This window comes from Hyla sarda, chromosome 6 (assembly GCF_029499605.1).
Source record: "Hyla sarda isolate aHylSar1 chromosome 6, aHylSar1.hap1, whole genome shotgun sequence".
In the NCBI taxonomy this organism is placed as follows: domain Eukaryota; kingdom Metazoa; phylum Chordata; class Amphibia; order Anura; family Hylidae; genus Hyla; species Hyla sarda.
Window position 1 is genome coordinate 191,565,386 of NC_079194.1, and position 21,025 is coordinate 191,586,410.

General features: G+C 39.9%; 1 protein-coding gene across 1 annotated transcript in view; it reads left to right on the forward strand.

The window, feature by feature from the left end:
- Positions 1-21,025, forward strand: part of LOC130276564 (cadherin-8) — a 415,905-nt gene that overhangs the window by 128,007 nt on the left and 266,873 nt on the right. The window contains exon 3 of the mRNA XM_056526106.1: positions 10,515-10,809. Within this exon, the coding sequence (XP_056382081.1) occupies positions 10,515-10,809 (295 nt within the window). The remainder of the gene's footprint in view (positions 1-10,514; positions 10,810-21,025) is intronic.

Below are 21,025 nucleotides of genomic sequence, written 5' to 3' on the forward strand. Positions count from 1 at the left end.
TACATAATCCTGTATTACATTTCACATGAGAATGTATTTGAGTCCCTGTAACGCAATGTAAATTGTTCCATCTATGTTTCTTTGTACTTGAATTCCCCTCTATTTTTGCCTCTGCTTGCCTCCGTCTAGCTGTATTGTAAAACATCAGCAACCTTTTAAAGCCATTTAATCTTTTTTTTTGCCTTTGAAATTATTTTAAAGTGTGTCTTTGTTTCCACTTAGATATTAGCAGATAGGGAATAGTTTCATTTGCCCAAGAATTGGCATGGAAACAGAACATCCCACAGAACAGATGTCACATGCAGGATTATGAAATCTGTCCAATTACACTCTCATTCCTGCACTGGTCGTAACAAGAGACTCAACAAGCAGCATATTTATTGAGTTTGATGCTATCTGAATCGACAGACACGCACATAGTCCTGCAGTAAACTATTTTCAATTGATTGCAAGTGTTAAAGACAATTCGTGGCCATATGGGAGCTTTCTTCTGATACTCTGAAGAAGCCGTCAATTTCTTAAAGGAGACCACAACCGTTTTGAGGACTAATGCAAAGTCTGTAACAGGGCTTGCACTTACCAGGTGCCAAATATTAAACATGATCAGACTGAAGACCTAACTGTTAAGCTGGCAGACTATTGTCAAGGGTAGATGACAAACTGATTTTCAATACATTGCTTCATAAGCTAAAATTATACAGATCTCAACGGATTTCTGGTTAAATCTAAAAAGTATGGTATACCGTATGTCTCCTCATGCAGTAAAATATAAAGAGTGACATACTTACTTCCTCCGCAGCTCCTGCGGTCAGGTCTTCTAGTGTCTTCTCCTGTGCTGTCTTTACTTCTTCTCATGAATTCCCACTCATAAGCGGGAAAAGCATCGGAAAAGCATAGACTGGAAAATGTGACAGCGGGAGCTGTAGAGGAAGTAAGTATTCTGGCTCTTAATTTTTTACTACATTAGGAAACATATACTTTACTTTTCGATTTGCCCATGAAGCCCCTTTAATAGTTTTCATAAATTTTTTGCTGTAACTTTATCCAGTCTAGGCAATCTTGTGGGAGTGTAACACAGCAGCAACATACATCTGTGTTCATTATCTTCTGCAATATATCAGACTGAGGTGCTATCTGTCTATCTATTTATTTATTTTATTATCTAACTATCCCAGACAAATGTGAAGCAGCACTCCAATCTGAGGTTGAATGTTGTGGCTTTATTCAATCACCAAACATATAGCAATGTTTAGCCATCTCACATGGCCATTGTCAAGCCTTGTCATGCAGATTAGCATGCTGCTTCACATTTGTCTGGTATATTATGTGGGGGCTAGATCCTAATATCTATTTATCTAGCTATCTAAATATCTGTCTATACAAACAAAATGTAATGCAGCACTACTACAATTTTACGAATAGTTCAGTGCCAGCATCCCAGATCCAGTCACAATCCACTTTAGCGAAGAACACAATGGTGCTGCCCACAAGTAATGTGAAGAACAAAGCATTATTTACAGCATTCCCAGTGCTATAATGCACGGGTGCCAACCTGCCCGGGTTTCCGGTCTAGGATCCGCCATATACAGTCAAGTAAAGAAGGCAGAGGCACTCCTAAATAGTATAGAAAAGGGGTCTTTATTCATCCCAATGTGCATATATGTGCACAATGGGGTGAATAAAGACCCTTCTTCTTCACTATTTTGGAGTATGACTGACTTCTTTACTTGTCTATCTATCTAGCTATCTATCTATCATCTATATATCTCATATCTATCCATCCATCTATCTATCTCATATATATCTATTTTCTATCTATCTAGTGTGTGTTACACAAAAGAAACATAAAAAATTAGCCTTTTCGCTCTTCTGTAGATTGGATTTTTGCAATTAAAACAGTGATGCATTTATTCTTTAAAGTAATCTGGATAATGATTACTTTTTTTTAAGGGAGAAGTCTTGTATTCTTTGAAAAACTGTAAATTACAACATATTTTGAGTTATAGGAAAAAAATCTATAACAATTTTGGTTTTCATCTTTTCTATTGAACTGTATAACATTATCCACCTTCTTGCTTTAACTAGTGCAGTAATTGAGTTTGCTTGGATATGTTGCTGAACTATCCCTGCTTTACTGCTACAGTCTGTAAATACTGACACAAAGTACCATACAGTACAGATACACACTGAAGTTTATAGTAGTCATTTATGGAACTATTTTAAACTAATTAGCCTTTAGCAGAAGTTTGATCTTTAGTGTGTTTACAGAATAAATTGGACAGAAAACCACACTGGTATGCTATAACTTATGTTTGCTGTAGTTCATTTAAGAAAATATTTTAAGTCTAGATACATACATATATATATATATATATATATATATATATATATATATATATATATATATATATATATATGTGTGTGTGTGTGTGTGTGTGTGTGTGTGTGTGTATCATCACAGAATCACCAAGTGGCAAGACTTTCTTTTAAAGTGATTTTACTTGAAGAATCTGTAATCTAAATGAGCAAGAAATTAAAGAATCAAACATAGATAAATTAACAAGTTTTTAATAGAATGATTGAGGATACTATTTAAGGTAGTTTTCAAAGCCATAAAGTAAGTAAAATGTCAGTGAAAATATTTTTTTTTCTTACATTTTACTTCAAAATCTGAATCAAAATGTGAAATGTGAAATCGCCTTCATAATGCTTAAATGAAGAAATGACTAATCGAATGATTACATTGAAAAAGAAATTAATAATTATTGATCGTAGATGTTCAGAAAATCTCATCAACATAGGACGTATGGTTTTATCTATGTGATAAAAAACGCACCTTCAATCCACACATACACCCAATCGAGGAAAGTGGTTCTACATCCGAACCCCTACTAGCCATGATCTGTAAGTCATTAGATTGAGTTAAGAACCCTAGGGATGAGGTACTTATATTACTATTATTATTTATTTTTACACAACCCTTGGTTCCTTGGCACTGTGCATATGATAAGTATTAAAATACCTAACACTGATACAAGTACAGTGAATGTTATACAGAGTAAATGACAGACTGACATAGAGGTAGAGAGGACAGGGGAGCAAAGGGGAGGGGAATGAAACAGTAGGTGAGGGGGGTGCTGGTCATTTGTGAAAAGTTAGGAAAGCAGCTATTCACAGAGCAGTGGAAAGATGTATTTCCAGGTTGCTCTTGAAGGTCTTGATGGTGGTTGAGAGCTAATTTGTGGGTTCCAATGTATGAAGAAGACATGGTAGAAGTCTTGGGGATGATTGTATGAGGTGCAGGCTAGGAGAGAGCACAGGCAGAGGTCTTTAGAGAATCAGAGATTATGTGAAGGACAGTATCAAGAGATCAAGTCAGAGATGTATATAGGGGACAGGTTGTGTATGGCCTTGTATGTCTTGGTAAACAAATTTAGATGGAAAAAATCCACTCTCCACCCTCCACTTTCTCGGACGAGAATATCATTTTGACTGATACGAATTGGTGAGGTCATGACTCACAGTTTCCACCCACTCCCAGATTTATAGCTAACACTTGCCATCTGAAGCAAGCAACTGAGCTCATTTTGATGTCAATCACTTGTCTCCCTAGATTCTGCAGTAAACAGCAGTGCAGCATTTAGGGAGTTATCTGACAATGCCAATTCTGTCTGGGTTCTGACCAGCAACCCTGTGGTGCAATCTTGGGGTGCTGATCAGTTGTCACAACAACCAGGGGCTTTCTGAAGGTCTCTGTGGCTGTCATTTGACATCTCCAGAGCAGCCTGCTATAGTCAAGTTGCACCAACAGAACACAGAAATTACAATACACTGCAATACAAAATAATTGCAGTGTACTATACAAGCAGTTGCATGGTAGCTTTTGCAAGTCCCCTATAGATATACCAAGTTCTGTATTACCATCAATGAGGATCTGAGAAGTGAGAACATTCAAGGAGGCACGGCAAATGGTGGGTAGTGATGTCGCAAACATAAAATTTTCGGTTCGCGAACCGGGCGAACCGCCATTGACTTCAATGGGCAGGCGAATTTTAAAACCCACAGGGACTCTTTCTGGCCACAATAGTGATTTAAAAGTTGTTTCAAGGGAACTAACACCTGGACTGTGGCGTGCCGGAGTGGGATCCATGGCAAAACTCCCATGGAAAATTACATAGTTGATGCAGAGTCTGGTTTTAATCCATAAAGGGCATAACTCCCCTATTATTCCTAAATGGTTTGGAATAACGTGCTTTAGCCCCCTTTAGGCAGCACATAGAGCCCCCCTTTAGGTATCACATAGTTAGATTCCCCCCTTTAGACAGCACATAGGATTCCCCCATATTAGGCAGCACATAGTGGGATTTGAACCCAAGGCCCCAGCGCTGCAAGGCAGCAGTGCTAACCTCTGAGCTACCCTTAGCACACATCTAATATCCACGGTAGCTAAAATGGACAGAGATGTCAGCAGAGAGTACCAGAAAAATTAGGCATGTACACATACCTGAAAAATTTGGTATTGCTGCAGCCGCTTCTGTAGCAGCAACCAGAACAATTGCAGCACCATAACAAGTGCAGCAGCAGAGGCCAGAAAAATTAGGCATGTACACATGGATGAAAAATTGGGTATTGTCGCAGCCGCAGCTGTAGCAGCAGCCAGAAAAATTGCAGCACCAGAAAAAGTGCAGCAGCAGAGGCCAGAAAAATTAGGCATGTACACCTTGCTGGAAAATTTGGTATTGTCGCAGCTGTAGCAGCGGCAATAAAAATTGCAACACCATAACAAGTGCAGCAGCGGAGGCCAGAAAAATTAGGCATGTACACATGGATGAAAAATGTGGTATTGTCGCATCCGCTGATGTAGCAGCGGCCAGAAAAATTTCTGTTTGTTTCACCAGGCAGAAAGTGCCCTAAAACATTGCGGCTTGAAACCTAGTTGGTGGCGGATAAGTCACGCAAGTCATCCGGCATTCACAGTTCAAATACAGCAGCGTGTGGACCATTTTTAGCCCAAGGCAGCTCATCTGATCAGGCCTTGTTCAGACAAATGCATCGCCCAGTGTCAGTCCCTTTGGGATCCATCCCTCATTCATCTTAAGAAAGGTGAGGTAATCCAGACTTTTTTGACCAAGGTGACTCCTCTTCTCAGTGACAATACCTCCTGCTGCACTGAAGGTCCTTTCTGACAGGACACTTGAAGCGGGAGAAGTTGGGCCCCAAATTGGGATAGCTCAGGCCACAGGTCAAGCCGGCACACCCAGTAGTCAAGGGGTTCATCGCTCCTCAGAGTGTCGATATCTGTGGTTAAGGCCAGGTAGTCTGCTACCTGTCGGTCAAGTCATTCTCTGATGGTGGACCCCCAAGGGCTGTGGCGATGCGTAGGACTTAAAAAGCTCTGCATGTCCTCCATCAACAGCATGTCTGTACAGCATCCTGTCCTTGCCGGCGTGTTCGTGGGAGGAGGAGGAGGATTACTTTCACCTCTTCCCCTGTTAGATCCCTGTTGTGCTGTGGCATGACCCTTATACGCTGTGTACAGCATACTTCTTAATTTATTTTGGACCTGCTGATCTTCTTCTCTTCTAGCGGGCACCCACGTGGCATCCATGGACACATTGTCATCATCAACACCTTCACCACTATCTGACACCTCAAGAAAGGAAGCAGCAGCGGGTACAACATCATCATCACATCGTACGTCCATGTGTGTAATGCTGCCTGACTGAGACATATCCCTGTTAACTACATCCTCTGGCAATAATGGTTGCGCATCACTCATGTCTTCAAACTGATGTGTAAATAACTCCTCTGACGGATCAAGTAAAGCTGCTGCGGTGCTAGTGTTGGTGGTGGCGGCAGGCGGGCAAGTGGTAGCATGAGAGGTGCCCGAAGCTAAGCTAGAGGAGGAGAAGGACGGTGCGTCAAGGTTCCAAGCGGAAGCTGTAGTAGATTGGGTGTCTTGTGATAGCCAGTCAACTAAGTCCTCAGAACTTTGGGGGTTCAGGGTACGTGGCCTCTGAACACTGGCCATTCTAGGGCCAAAGGGAATCCCAGCACCACGACGGCCCCTGCAGGGTGGCCTTCTTCTGCCTGTCATTTCTTTTGTTAAATTTGCACAACTGTCACACCTAATGTGATTTGCACTAGGGTGACACAATTTGCCCTGCCGGCAAAAAAAAATGGCAACTGTGACGTGAACTGACAGTGACGACTGATTTTATTTAACAGCCAAAAAAGGTACCATATTTATCGGCATATAACACACACTTTTTAGGCTAAAATTTTTAGGCTTAAGTCTATCTGTGTGCTATACGCCGATAAGCCGCTGCAGTTCAATGATTTAAAGCGGGCGCTTTAAATCATTGAACTGCAGCGGCTTTGCAGGTGCAGAGACCTGCGGTCGCTGCCGGCTTCTCTGCCCCTGCCTGTCCTGGGGTCTAGAGCCCTCCTGCCGGCCCTTCTCTCCCCCTGGCTATCGGTGCCGCTGCCCCATTGCCTGCACCGATAGCCAGGGGGAGAGAAGTGGCGCCGGCAATGGGGCAGCGGCGCCGACAGACAGGGGGAGAGAAGGGGCAGCGCCGCAGATAGCCAGTGGGAGAGAAGGGCCAGCAGCAGGGCTCTAGACCCCAGGAAATGCAGGGGGAGAGAAGCGGGCAGCGACGTCCTCTCTCCCCCTGGCTTTCCTGGGGGTGTATCGGGGTATACGCATGCACACACACGCACCCTCATTTTACCAAGGATATTTGGGTAAAAAACTTTTTTTACCCAATATTCTTGGTAAAATATGGGTGCGTGTTATAGGCCGGTGCGTGGTATACCGCGATAAATACAGTATTTTTTTTTTAAATTTGCACAACTGTCACACCTAATGTGATTTGCACTAGGGTGACACAATTTGCCCTGCAGGCAAAAAAAAACTGGCAACTGTTACATGAACTGACAGCGACGACTGATTTTATTTAACAGCCCAAAAAGTTTTTTTTTTTTAATTTGCACAACTGTCACACCTTATGTGATTTGCACTAGGGTGACACAATTTGCCATGCAGGCAAAAAAAACTGGCAACTGTGACTTGAACTGACAGTGACGACTGATTTTATTTAACAGCCAAAAAATTTTTTGTTTTTTTTTAATTTGCACAACTGTCACACCTAATGTGATTTGCACTAGGGTGACACAATTTGCCCTGTAGGCAAAAAAACTGGCAACTGTGACGTGAACTGACAGTGACAACTGATTTAATTTAACAGCCAAAAAAGTTTTTTTTTTTATTTGCATAACTGTCACACCTAATGTGATTTGCACTAGGGTGACACAATTTGCCATGCAGGCAAAAAAAACTGGCAACTGTGACTTGAACTGACAGTGACGACTGATTTTATTTAACAGCCAAAAAATTTTTTGTTTTTTTTAATTTGCACAACTGTCACACCTAATGTGATTTGCACTAGGGTGACACAATTTGCCCTGCAGGCAAAAAAACTGGCAACTGTGACGTGAACTGACAGTGACAACTGATTTAATTTAACAGCCAAAAAAGTTTTTTTTTTATTTGCACAACTGTCACACCTAATGTGCTTTGCACTAGGGTGACACAATTTGCCCTGCAGGCAAACAAAATGGCAACTGTGACGTGAACTGACAGTGACGACTGATTTTATTTAACAGCCAAAAAAGGTATTTTTTTATTTTTATTTGCACAACTGTCACACCTAATGTGATTTGCACTAGGGTGACACAATTTGCCCTGCATGCAAAAAAAATGTCAACTGTGATGTGAACTGACAGTGACGACTGATTTTATTTAACAGCCAAAAAAGGTTTTTTTATTTTTTTATTTGCACAACTGTCACACCTAATGTGATTTGCACTAGTTTGACAATGAGCAAGAAAGCTTGACAGCGGAGTTCCCCTTTTAAGCAGTGGTCCCCAACCAGGGTGCCTCCAGCTGTTGCAAAACACACGGACTGATACATTTCAGCCCTTTGAATACTGTAGTAGTTAGTTGCTTTAAATAAAAAAAGCTTGCCAGCGGAGTTTCCCTTTTATGCAGTGGTCCCCAACCAGGGTGCCTCCAGCTGTTGCAAAACACATGGACTGATATATTTCAGCCCTTTGAATACTGTAGTGGTTAGTTGCTTGAAGGAACTTAAGTTTTATACTGGAGTACCCCTTTTAACCAGCGGTTCCCTCCCAACCAGGGTGCCTCCAGCTGTTGCAAGACACACGGACTGATATCTTTCAACCCTTTGAATACTGTAGTAATTAGTTGCTTGAAGGAACTTAAGTTTGATTCTGGAGTACCCCTTTTAACCAGCGGTTCCCTCCCAACCAGGACTAATATCTTTCAGCCCAAAAAAGGGCTTTTTTGGGTGCTGTCCTTAAAGCAGATGTTACACTAGTGCTTTAGGAGTAAAGTGGACCCTGAATACACCACCTAGCAGCAACCTAGCTATCGCTTTCCCTATACAGCAGGAGCAGCTTCTCTAACCCTCCACTTCCTAAGCCTGCAGCATGCTGAATGAGGTTAAAATGGCATCCGTGCAAGAGGTAGAAGGGTCTGGAAGGGATTGGCTGTAATGTGTCTGCTGACTCTGACTCACAGGGTCAAAGTTTACTGCAATGTTAAAGTATAGGGGGCGGATCGAACTTCACATATGCGAACGCGAACATGCTAAATTCGTTGGGAACTGTTCACCGGCGAACAATTCGCGAAATCTCTAATGGTGGCACTTGATCAGCTTGGCTCTGCCTCCTTGTTTTTGAGAAATTAGGCAATTTTATAAGTTTTGCCATCACTATCAGTTCCAGGAAAGGTAGAGTTTGATACCCTCCAGGAAATGTACACTTTAATACCCTCACCACTATCCAATGGTTTCTCTCTTCATTAAACCGAGGCAACAGATTCCCTTTTATGGAAAATATTTGCATCATTTCTTCAGTTTTCTATTGTAATTAAATACTGTATGTATTAGTACAACATGGAGAAGGTGGGCATACCCTTTCAAAAGATTTGCTGAAGTTTGTCCTTCAAGCTATGAAGCAGGACATAATTATGAACAATATATCATTTACAGGTATAATTCACAAGTGGCAGACAATGATTCGTCTAATGCAGTCCTACATATATCATTTGATCCAATACAGAAATGGACACAGACATCACCTAAGCTTGTCCAGGTTAATTAAATGAAGGATTTGTCCTAGAAAAGTCAACATTTTAATATCTCATTCTTTTTGCTCTTTCTGTATGGACAGTCAGGTATTTGGCACATAAACGTCAAACATCTTCTTTTGCAGAGATAAGCTGAGACAGTGTTCGGTGTGCGTACATAGAACCAGGGTCATTAGAGATCATTCGAAACAGGACTGGTGAAATATGTAGACATTGCAAGCAAAAATAGAAAAATATTTTAAGATAAGAAAGATTTACATACACTCAGACTTGATACGTAGCCTCTGCCATGACTAAAGAGAGAGGATAGTGTCATGAACAACCTTGTATACTGGTCAGAGTCACTGTAATAGTGTGTATTATGCACCACAATAACAGGGCAGACTCACACCGTCAATCTGCTCTACTGAAAAGATTCCCACTAGGCCACATTACATATTTTTACACTGCATTACATTATATTTCAGTTTAAGTCAATAGCTGCTTTTACAATTCTGTTAAGGTAAAATATTAAAGGGGTCATACAGGAATAACAAAAACAGACCTAATTTCCTTCAAAGACAGCTTCCTGTCCGTCTCCGGGTTGGGCGTGGCATTATAACTTGGCTCCATTCACTTTAATGGAACTGAGCTGCAGAACCACACCAAACCTGGAGACAGAGAGGGAGCGGTCTTTGAAATAAATTATCCCTGTTCTTTGATTCCTGGATAACCCCTTTATGGTCTATTCACACTTACAGTATTCTGCGCAGATTTCAATATAAACTGAACACAGCTTGAAATCCTGCGCAGTAAATATGCGCAGAACACTGTACATGTGAATAGACCCTTAAGGTTTTGTTTTGCTTGTCAACTGTTTTGAAGCAGCAGATTTTGTTCCTCTCCTCATTAAGAACATGTGGAAGCTCAGCCAAGCTGAACATGCATGTGTATGGAGGAAATTAGCTGATGGACGAACCAGCTTCACATGGCCTCAGTATCAGCACTAGATCAGTAGTTACTAATATATATATATATATATATATATATATATATATTATTATTATTATTATAATATTTTTTTTACAAAATTATTCATTGTTTTATGTAAATTTTAAATCATGAATAAGAATGAACGAATTAGTCATGAATCAGAGCGGAATTCACAGTTATTATTGCATTCTACTTGAGTACTTTGAGCATTCATATAAAATACAGTTTTGTTGATTTTTATGTCAATTGTCTGGTCAATTTTTTATATTAATATTTGATCTAATTCCCTTATGGCAATTTTACATAGTTGTAATTGCAACTTACAGTATTGATGGTTTCTGCAACAAAATTTCAATTGTCATTTCAGCTGCACACAGACTTGGATCCCGGGATCAGCAGGATCAAGTATATTCTTTCTGGAGAGGGAGCCGGTACAATCTTTGTGATCAATGACAAGACAGGAGATATACATGCGATGAAAAGGCTTGATCGGGAGGAGAAAGCTGAATACACGCTCACAGCCCAGGCTGTCGATAGGGATACAAATAAACCTCTGGAACCCCCTTCAGAATTCATAATCAAAGTTCAGGACATTAATGATAATGCCCCTGAGTTCTTAAATGGACCGTACCACGCAAATGTTCCTGAGATGTCGCTTGTGGGTATGTACAATTATTTTTTTAAACATTCTTTTGTGAAATATCAAATATAATATCTCCATAATTCCATGATATTTACAAGACAGCTATCCATAGGTGTCCAGTAGAGATGAGCGAACTTACAGTAAATTTGATTTGTCACGAACTTCTCGGCTTGGCAGTTGATGACTTATCCTGCGTAAATTAGTTCAGCCTTCAGGTGCTCCGGTGGGCTGGAAAAGGTGGATACATTCCTAGGAAAGAGTCTCCTAGGACTGTATCCACCTTTTCCAGCCCATCGGAGCACCTGAAAGCTGAACTAATTTATGCAGGAAAAGTCATCAACTGCCGGGACGAGAAGTTTGTGACGAATCAAATTTACTGTAAGTTCGCTCATCTCTGGTGTCCAGCATGCACATGGGAAAAAAATAAAATAAAAAAATAAGGAAGTAAATAAACGTTTGGCTTCAATTGCTTTATAGTTCCCAATTTATCTTGATACAGATTCAATACAAAATAGAGCCATGCTAGAAAACACTCAACAGGTTGCAGTTCACTAGGCAGATGCCCATACACATAGATCATATTCATCTCCTGACAGAGATTATTTATTTATTAATTATTTTTTTCTTGGTTGTCTGGTGACACATATAATGTATTTTGTTTTGCTATGAGATACAAAACAAAGGACACGTGTGTCTCTTCATTTATAGAACGATTTCTAGATATTTGTACTGGAAACATTTTAGAAATGTGGCAGATCTGAGAGATACATAGAATATTACCCCTATGTACTTGGTGATTTTACCCCTAGATGAATCTGGACGTAAATGTACGCACTAGCTGTCTGGAACTTAACGTATCAGGGCTCAAATTTACACCTTGGAGTGTTAAATGACTATGAAGCAAGTGCAGGAGCAGTGCTTGCTTTATAGCAGTGTCAGCTCCCATCAGTAGCCGGACATAAACCGTTAAAAACAGGCAATGGTGAGCCCCCCCCACTGCCCGTCATTAACCCTTGAAATGTTGTGATCTATGCCAATAATGGTATCTAAAGTATTTAATTAGATATGCTGGTTAGCTTAGAGAGCTCATACAAAAGTCAAGCTGGCTGTATCCTCAAGGCCAAAATGGGCTGTGTCTCTAAGGGGATGAACACAGAAACTGAATGTTTGTGTGGCCCCCTAATAACATTTTCCACCTCATGAAATAAAATAAAATACATTATGGTTTATATGGCATTTTTGAATCCTTCATATTATTGAGATCTGTAAATCCAACAGATAGTATACTAATCAATATGGACCAAATATATTTGGGTACACTATCTTTCTCTTTCTATCTATCTGTCTTTCTATCTTTCTATCTATCTATTTTTTTGTATACTTTGCTAAAGATGGAATGAATAGCACCTTTTTGCACTGAAGAGACCTTTTTGTGTGCTGCGGTTTTTTCTACCTATATTCTAGTCGGAGTACCTAACCAAGCCTCCTATGGCTGCGTGCACCGCTATACCTTTTATTGTTCTTTGGAGGATGTGCTGTCCCTTTGGAACTCTATCTATCTATCTAAATATGTGTCACTTCCCACTTTTCTGCCACTTTCAGTAAGGACTAAAATTTTTCTGAATAAAAAAATCAATGCATTATAGAGATATGCTGACGTACTTGGCAGGTTGCAACTCACACCATAACCACTGGGCGGCTACATAGGGACAATAATAGCATATACATTTCTCAACAGAGCTGGTTATTTCACACCACTCATCTGTTAAGTTAGGAGGAAAGGCGAGGAATCGGAAGAACAATTTTGTTCTATCTATCTAACGATCTATCTAAATATCACTGGAGTAAAACCAGCACCTCCTGAGAGCTTACTTAATCCATATATGGTGCACGCAGAAACCGGACCTAGGTTAAGGGTTCATATACTAAACAGAAAATAAGGAATATCTGCAGCACTTAATTGCAAAAAAAAAGTGGAAAATTTATTCTATCAAAAACAAGTTTTTGAGGGAATACATTTTCAAATTTTTTTGTGAATTGATTGCTGTGGATATTCTTTATTTTATATATATCTATCTGGCTATCTATCTGTCTTTCTGTCTGTCGGTCTATCTATCTATCTAGCCATCTATCTGTCATAAAATACTATTATTATGGGCGAATATGAGAAAGATTGTTTCTACAGCAATTTTTTATTATTATTATTTTTTTTTACCTTTATATTATTTTTCATGGGCTTTAAAACATCTGTATGTGTCATATTTCTTACCTACAGGCTGATTTTCCTCAATCATTTTATAAAAATTGCTTTTACAGATGTCCTTTACATCCCTCTCCCCCCACCAATAGTCATTTGTTGAGGATAGTTATTTCAATTATTTACCTCATTTGCATTCTCCATTTTAATTGAACAGTAAGTGAGGAACTGTTGTGATTGAAACATAAGTGCTGGCGCTATTTAAATGTTTCAGAGATGCTTCATTAGGCGAGGTTTAGTTCTCAGCCATTTCATCTGTAAGTAAGGTGTTGTTGTTCACGTATAGATGGGGCTTAAGTGTTCTATTTCATAACATGTAATAGACTTGCAGTTCATTTTTTTGCAAGCATCTGTTGTATTTTTTTGCTTTTTGGTTAATGACACATATAATAAGACACATACATTATGGAAAAAAATAATCACCTTCATATTTTAACCTAAAAGGATTCCATCTGTTAGAAAATCAACTAATTCTGATAATCTTCAAACAAAGCAAAACAATAAATACCTTTGCAGATACATTTTTTCTGATAAATAGAGACAGAGAGGAAGAAAGGGAAGAAGGAAGAAAGGAATGAAAAGAGGGAGAAGAATGACATCCTCTTAGCAGGATCTAAAACAAAGTCTCTGTAAGTTCATCAATTATGTCAATGAAGGAACACTTTTTTTGTTGCTTCCTCTGCTTCCCTGAAGTAAATTTTCTGCTCAATCAGTTCCATGCTTGTGTGGTGACTACAGTGTGGATGCTATGTGACATCAAAAACAAGACTATGGTACCACTAATGATGATAGGAGTGATTAAAGTTAGGGTGTAATAGAAAATTTGTGATGCCAGGGCACTCCACAGTCCTTGGATGAGATAGCTTTTCCTGGGCCAGGCATAGGGTAATGAATACACTGATGCAAGGTTACGGAAAACTATCTTCACTGTTACTGAAATGACGAAATCCTTAACCCCTTAACGACGCAGGACGTATATTTACGTCCTGCGCCGGCTCCCGCGATATGAAGCGGGATCGCGCCGCGATCCCGCATCATATCGCGTGGGTCCTGGCGCTAATCAACGTCCGGGACCCGCGGCTAATACCACACATAGCCGATCGCGGCGATGTGCGGTATTAACCCTTTAGAAGCGGCGGTCAAAGCTGACCGCCGCTTCTAAAGTGAAACTGAAAGTATCCCGGCTGCTCAGTCGGGCTGTTCGGGACCGCCGCGGTGAAATCGCGGCGTCCCGAACAGCTGATCGGACACCAGGAGGGCTCTTACCTGCCTCCTCGGTGTCCGATCGACGAATGACTGCTCCGTGCCTGAGATCCAGGCAGGAGCAGTCAAGCGCCGATAATGCTGATCACAGGCGTGTTAATACACGCCTGTGATCAGGATAAGAGATCAGTGTGTGCAGTGTTATAGGTCCCTATGGGACCTATAACACTGCAAAATAAAAGTAAAAAAAAAGTGTTAATAAAGGTCATTTAACCCCTTCCCTAATAAAAGTTTGAATCACCCCCCTTTTCCCATAAAAAAAATAAAACAGTGTAAAAAAAATTAAAATAAACATATGTGGTATCGCCGCGTGCGTAAATGTCCGAACTATAAAAATATATTATTAATTAAGCTGTACGGTCAATGGCGTACGCGCAAAAAAATTCCAAAGTCCAAAAAAGCGTATTTTGGTAACTTTTTATAACATTAAAAAATGAATAAAAAGTGATCAAAAAGTCAGATCAAAACAAAAATCATACCAATAAAAACTTCAGATCACGGCGCAAAAAATGAGTCCTCATACCGCCCCGTACGTGGAAAAATAAAAAAGTTATAGGGGTCAGAAGATGACATTTTTAAACGTATAAATTTTCCTGCATGTAGTTATGATTTTTTCCAGAAGTGCGACAAAATCAAACCTATATAAGTAGGGTATCATTTTAACCGTATGGACCTACAGAATAATGATAAGGTGTCATTTTTACCGAAATATGCACTGCGTAGAAACGGAAGCGCCCAAAAGTTACAAAATGGCGTTTTTTTTTTCGATTTTGTCGCACAATGATTTTTTTTTCCGTTTCGCCGTGCATTTTTGGGTAAAATGACTAATGTCACTGCAAAGTAGAATAGGCGACGCAAAAAATAAGCCATAATATGGATTTTTAGGTGGAAAATTGAAAGAGTTATGATTTTTAAAAGGTAAGGAGGAAAAAACGAAAGTGCAAAAGCGGAAAAACCCTGAGTCCTTAAGGGGTTAAAGGGGTACTCCCCTGAAAAACATTTTTTTTTAAATCAACTGGTGTCAGAAAGTTAACCAGATTTGTATATTACTTCTATTTAAAAATCTGTATCCTTCCAGTACTTATCAGTTTCTATATGCTCCACAGGTTTTTTTTTCTTTTTGAAGTTCCTTTCTGCTTGATCAGAGTGCTCTCTGCTAACACCTCTGTCCATTTTAGGAACTGTCCGGAACAGGAAAGGTTTGCTATGGAGATTTGCTCCTACTCTGGACAGTTCCAGATATAGACAGAGGTGTCAGCAGAGAGCACTGTGGTCAGACAGAAAGGAAGTTTAAAAATAAAAGAACTTCCTCTGGAACATACAGCAGCTGATAAGTACTGGAAGGGTTAAGGTTTTAATATATAAGCAATTTACAAATCTGTTTAACTTTCTGGCACCAGCTGATTTAAAAAAAATATATATTTTTTCCAGTGGAGTACCCCAACAATACCAGTTCTAGTGCAGAGGGATGTGCAGAGGGTAACCCAGGGAACCCGTTGCCTTGCTTGGAGTTGTAGTTGCTGTTGCTGCTTTCAGATTATTAGCTGCCCACGCTGACTTGAGAGATTTAACTTGACTGACTGACTGAAGACATGATTTTCTCCAATAGCTTTGCTTAGTGCCAGGCTTTGACATTTAGCTGTGTGCTGGTTCCTTCTTGAGATTGTCGTGGCTGTAGAATTTTGAGATTTTCTTCTCCCTAGGCTTCTACTCATGGTACCTGCACTCCACCATTGAACTCCTCTAACTAGACTCTCACACTAGAACAGCCACTGTACTTCAGCTCACACAGGTTTGGGAGTCCCTCATTGGGGCCTCATGATCAACTGGTCACTCTGCCATAATCCCTTAAAGTACAGTGCATCATTAAACATAGCATAACATAACAATACATCTCATTACAATAGATCAGACTAGGGAGCAGTGGGCCCAACATAGAGAAAGCAGGAATGGCTGAGGAAATCTTTAGCCCACAGGACAGCCTTTGTTGCTGGGACACCACACTTATACTTCCCAGACCATAGAAGAAGTCTAGACTTGGAGTTGTTTTCATTGGGTCCTAGTGCTGCTCTGAGAAGATATGATGTGAATTGAAGCTAAGCTATAAATTCTTATGAGACACGTTGTGAATCTGGTCACTTATAGAATGATTGGTTGGTTGAATGGAGAACAATAGACCTAATTGGAAATGATTTGCTTGGCATTTTGAAACATCTGTTTTCCTTCCATAAAACACTGCAGAAATGGATGCAACATATTTGTATACCATTGCCAGCATGTTTCCCTGCTTAAAATAAATACAATACAAGAAAATGCAGAATCTTAAAAATACTGAAATAAAACTTGACATAAAAGATATAATTTATACATGGCTTTGGTGTATGATAGTCATATTTAAATGGAAATTTCCCCTCCCTTTACTTTTATGACACATTGTTTGGATAGAAACTTGCTGTAGTAAAGTTTATTTGACATGATATCCTGTGGTTCCCCATCCAGATATACAAATTCATTATAATATTGAGAAAGGTGAATGAAACCCTCAATAGGCTGCAAAGTCTCACAACCACTAGCTGACATGCAGTGGGGCAAAAAAGTATTTAGTCAGCCACCAACTGTGCAAGTTCTCTCACTTAAAAAGATGAGAGGCCTGTAATTATCATCATAGGTATACCTCAACTATGAGAGACATAATGAGAAAAAAAATCCATAAAATCACATTGTCTGATTTTTAAAGAATTTATTTGAAATTATGGTGGAACGTAAGTATTTGGTCAATAACAAAAGTTCATCTCAATACTTTGTTATATACCCTTTGTTGGCAATGACAGAGGTCAAACGTTTTCTGTAAGTCTTCACAAGGTTTTCACACTCTGTTACTGGTATTTTGGCCCATTCCTCCATGCAGATCTCCTCTAGAACAGTGATGTTTTGGGTCTGTCGCTGGGCAGCACAGACCTCCAACTCCCTCCAAAGGTTTTCTGTGGGGTTGAGATCTGGAGACTTGTTAGGCCACTCCAGGACCTTGAAATGCTTCTTACAAAGCCACTCTTTTGTTACCCGGGCAGTGTGTTTGGGATCATTGTCATGCTGAAAGACCCAGCCACATTTCATCTTCAATGCCCTTGCTGATGGAAGGAGGTTTTCACTCAAAATCTCACAATACATGGCCCCATTTATTCTTTCCTTTACACGGATCAGTCGTCCTGGTCCCTTAGCAGAAAAACAGCCCCAAAGCATGATGTTTCCACCCTCATGCTTTACAGTAGGTATGGTGTTCTTTGGATGCAACTCAGCATTCTTTCTCCTCCAAACACGACAAGTTGAGTTTTTACAAAAAAGTCCTACTTTTGTTTCATCTGAACAAATCCTCCCAATCCTCTTCTGGATCATCCAAATTCTCTCCAGCAAACTTCAGACGGCCCAGACATATACTTGCTTAAGCAGGGGGAACATGTCTGGCACTGCATGATTTGAGTCCCTTGCGGTGTAGTGTGTTACTGATGGTAGCCTTTGTTACTTTGGTCCCAGCATTCTGCAGGTCATTCACTAGGTGGTTCTGGGATTTTTGCTCACCGTTATTGTGATCATTTTGACACCATGGGGTGAGATCTTGTGTGGAGCACCTGATCGAGGGAGATTATCATTGCTCTTGTATGTCTTCCATTTTCTAATAATTCCTCCCACAGTTGATTTCTTCACACCAAGCTGCTTTCCTATTGCAGATTCAGTCTTCCCAGCCTGGTACAGGTCTACATTTTGCTTCTGGTGTCCTTTGACAGCTCTTTGATCTTGGCCATAGTGGAGTTTGGAATGTGACTGTTTGAGGTTGTAGACAGGTGTCTTTTATATTGATAACAAGTTCAAGCAGGTGTCATCAAAGGGGTATTCCAGTGGGGCCCCCGCAATCTCACTGCAGCACCCGCATCATGTGCCGAGCTGCGTCTCCAGACTCGGATACCGTAAGTTTTTGGGACTGGAGATGGCACGTAATGCCACGCCCCCCTCATGATGTTATGTCACGCCCCCTCCCTTCATGTGTGACGTCACGAGGGGTTGTGGCGTTATGTCATGTCTCCAGTACCAAAAACTTCCGCTTTCTGTACCTGGAGATGCAGATCTGCACATAATGTGCTGCAGGGAGATCGCGGGTGGTCCCAGCGTCAGGCCCGCCCACAAATCAGACATCTTATCCCCTATCCTTTGGATAGGGGATAAAATGTCTAAAGACAGAATATCCCTTTAATACAGGTAACGAGTGGAGGACAGAGGAGACTCTTGAAGAGGAGAGCCCGAAATCTTGTTTGTAGGTGACCAAATACTTATTTTCCACCATAATTCACAAATAAATTCTTTAAAAATCATATGATTTTATGGATTTTTTTCTCATTATGTCTCTCATAGTTGAGGTATCCCTATGATCAATTACAGGCCTCTCTCATCTTTTTAAGTGGGAGAATTTGCACAATTGGTGGCTGACTTAATACTTTTTTGCCCCATTGTATAACTGACATATAACACTCAAATTGCACATGTACAATACCTCTTCCATGTATCACAATATGATGTTTTTTTTTTATTGACACGCATTTTGGGTTATGTTCGGTCATAGGGAAAGGTAAGGAGGGACCAGTATTGAATTTTCCTCCATCTGGAATAAACTTGATCTGTTTAGCCTTAAGTTCCCTGAACACTTTAGTGGACACGCTGCCTAGGTCGGGTACGCAAGTAGGCAGGGACAGAGGGAGTTGGCGAGTTCAGGGCTGCACTCTATCCCTACCTGACATGACAACAACTGTATATTATCCTCATTATGACTACAATGGCTCGAATTAATAGACATTTGTTACATTATTTTTTCCCTAAACAGACCCCATCTACAGTACCTATTTGTTTTTTTCTTCATTATTGTTGATAATTAACATCATGCAACAGCATTGGTTTATGTCTTTTTTACTGGTCAAACAAAATAGACGCTGAACAAGAAACCAAAGAGATTTTTACATATGTGACAAACAAGATAAAAATAACTGACATTTCTATACTTTTTCAGAACCAATCAGCTACAGAGCCATCTAATGGCACTAGACATACAAAACAGACAATATTTGCAATATCTCAGTTGGTGATTGGCAACTGATGTATATATGTCCATGATCACAAAAATATAAAGTCATCTCTGATGTCCAAATATTTTTGTTCATTCCTTTTTTTTTGTAGCACTTTGGAAAGCTACAAGACCAAGCCTAGAAAAAGAGCTCACTTATGACTTGCTCTAGTATAGTGTAAAGGAACTCAAGTGCATCATAAATAATGATCATATGAAGAACGATGCAATATTTAAGTGTAATTAAACCATAATGTATTTTCTTGCATTTCCCTCTCCTCTATACCAATGCAAAGTCAAAATGACTTAATTAACAGGCCATATTTCTGAGGTCAGCGGGAAATTAGCCCAGAGGGTAAACTTGTATTAAGAGGAGGATGGCATAGAAGATGGCAGATGTTGCAAAATATGTTTGCCATGAAGCAGATGTTGCCAATTCACACTATGATTTTGCATTGTTTTGTAGACTGTTTTATGGATTTAAAGAAAAAATAATAATAATAACGCCCGGTCTGTGCGTCACGAAGGATACAGGGATGACAGAGAGGTTATTTGCACACAGTATAATGGACAAGTATTCAAAACGGTATTATAAGGGCGATGCATAATGTTCTGCGAGAAACGGGTGAATCATCAGTGTATCAAAAATTCATAACGGCTCGAACAATAAATCACGGATACATTTAATATTAATGAACCTTTTAAAATTCTCTGTTAGTTTTTCCTGTATAGAATGTGTATGTAAGGCTTTCAGCATCTTACGGCTTTTATATAACCAGCAAAGTCAAGGTTAAGTGTTTAACAACGTTATCTGACTATTAAAATAATGAGATTATCACAAGGGATGACGGCCAAAACAAATCTGTGTTCCTCTTCTGAAATAACCCTTTTGCCCCTGTGGTAAAAAGGGTCAGCGCAAGAATGGACATTTGGCGGTAAAACGCCAAGCCGCTGACCTATGTTGTCTACTTGAAGTTATCTATTGATTACTTCATCAGATTTAGCCAAATGAAAAAGTAAGGGCAGGACGTACGGCCATATTGAATTAGCTTTTCAGCATCTATGTAATGTCATTTGCAGGATTTTACATGTGAAATCCATTTTCTTTTATGACCATCAAGCCAAGGCTATGAGCCTCTAGTACCCTATTGATCAGAGTTTCCCAACCAGTGTGCCCCCAGCTATTGCAAACTACCGACATGCAGTTGGTTAACCGGGTATGCTAGGAGTTGTAGTTTTGCAACAGCTGGAGGCACGCTGGTTGGGAAACACTGCTCTAGATATAGCATGTACCTCTAATTGTATAAATATGACAGGTTGAGAACCTATATTCTAGTATATGTAACAATTTAGCTGACCTTGTGTTACTGGACAGAGTTCACACCATCAGCAGAACTTGTATTAGCTTAATAAAATCACAGTCTGACTCGCGGATGGTATTTTGTTATGTACGGCTGCAGAACGCTTGCTTACATCCAATAACCTACTTAACCTTGCAGAATAGCTGGATCTCTTTTACAGAAGCCGTAACTCTTGGCTTCCTGGAAATATATTAATAAGAAATGATAAATAATTTGTGTCTTTATTTCTTTATTAATATGGAAACAT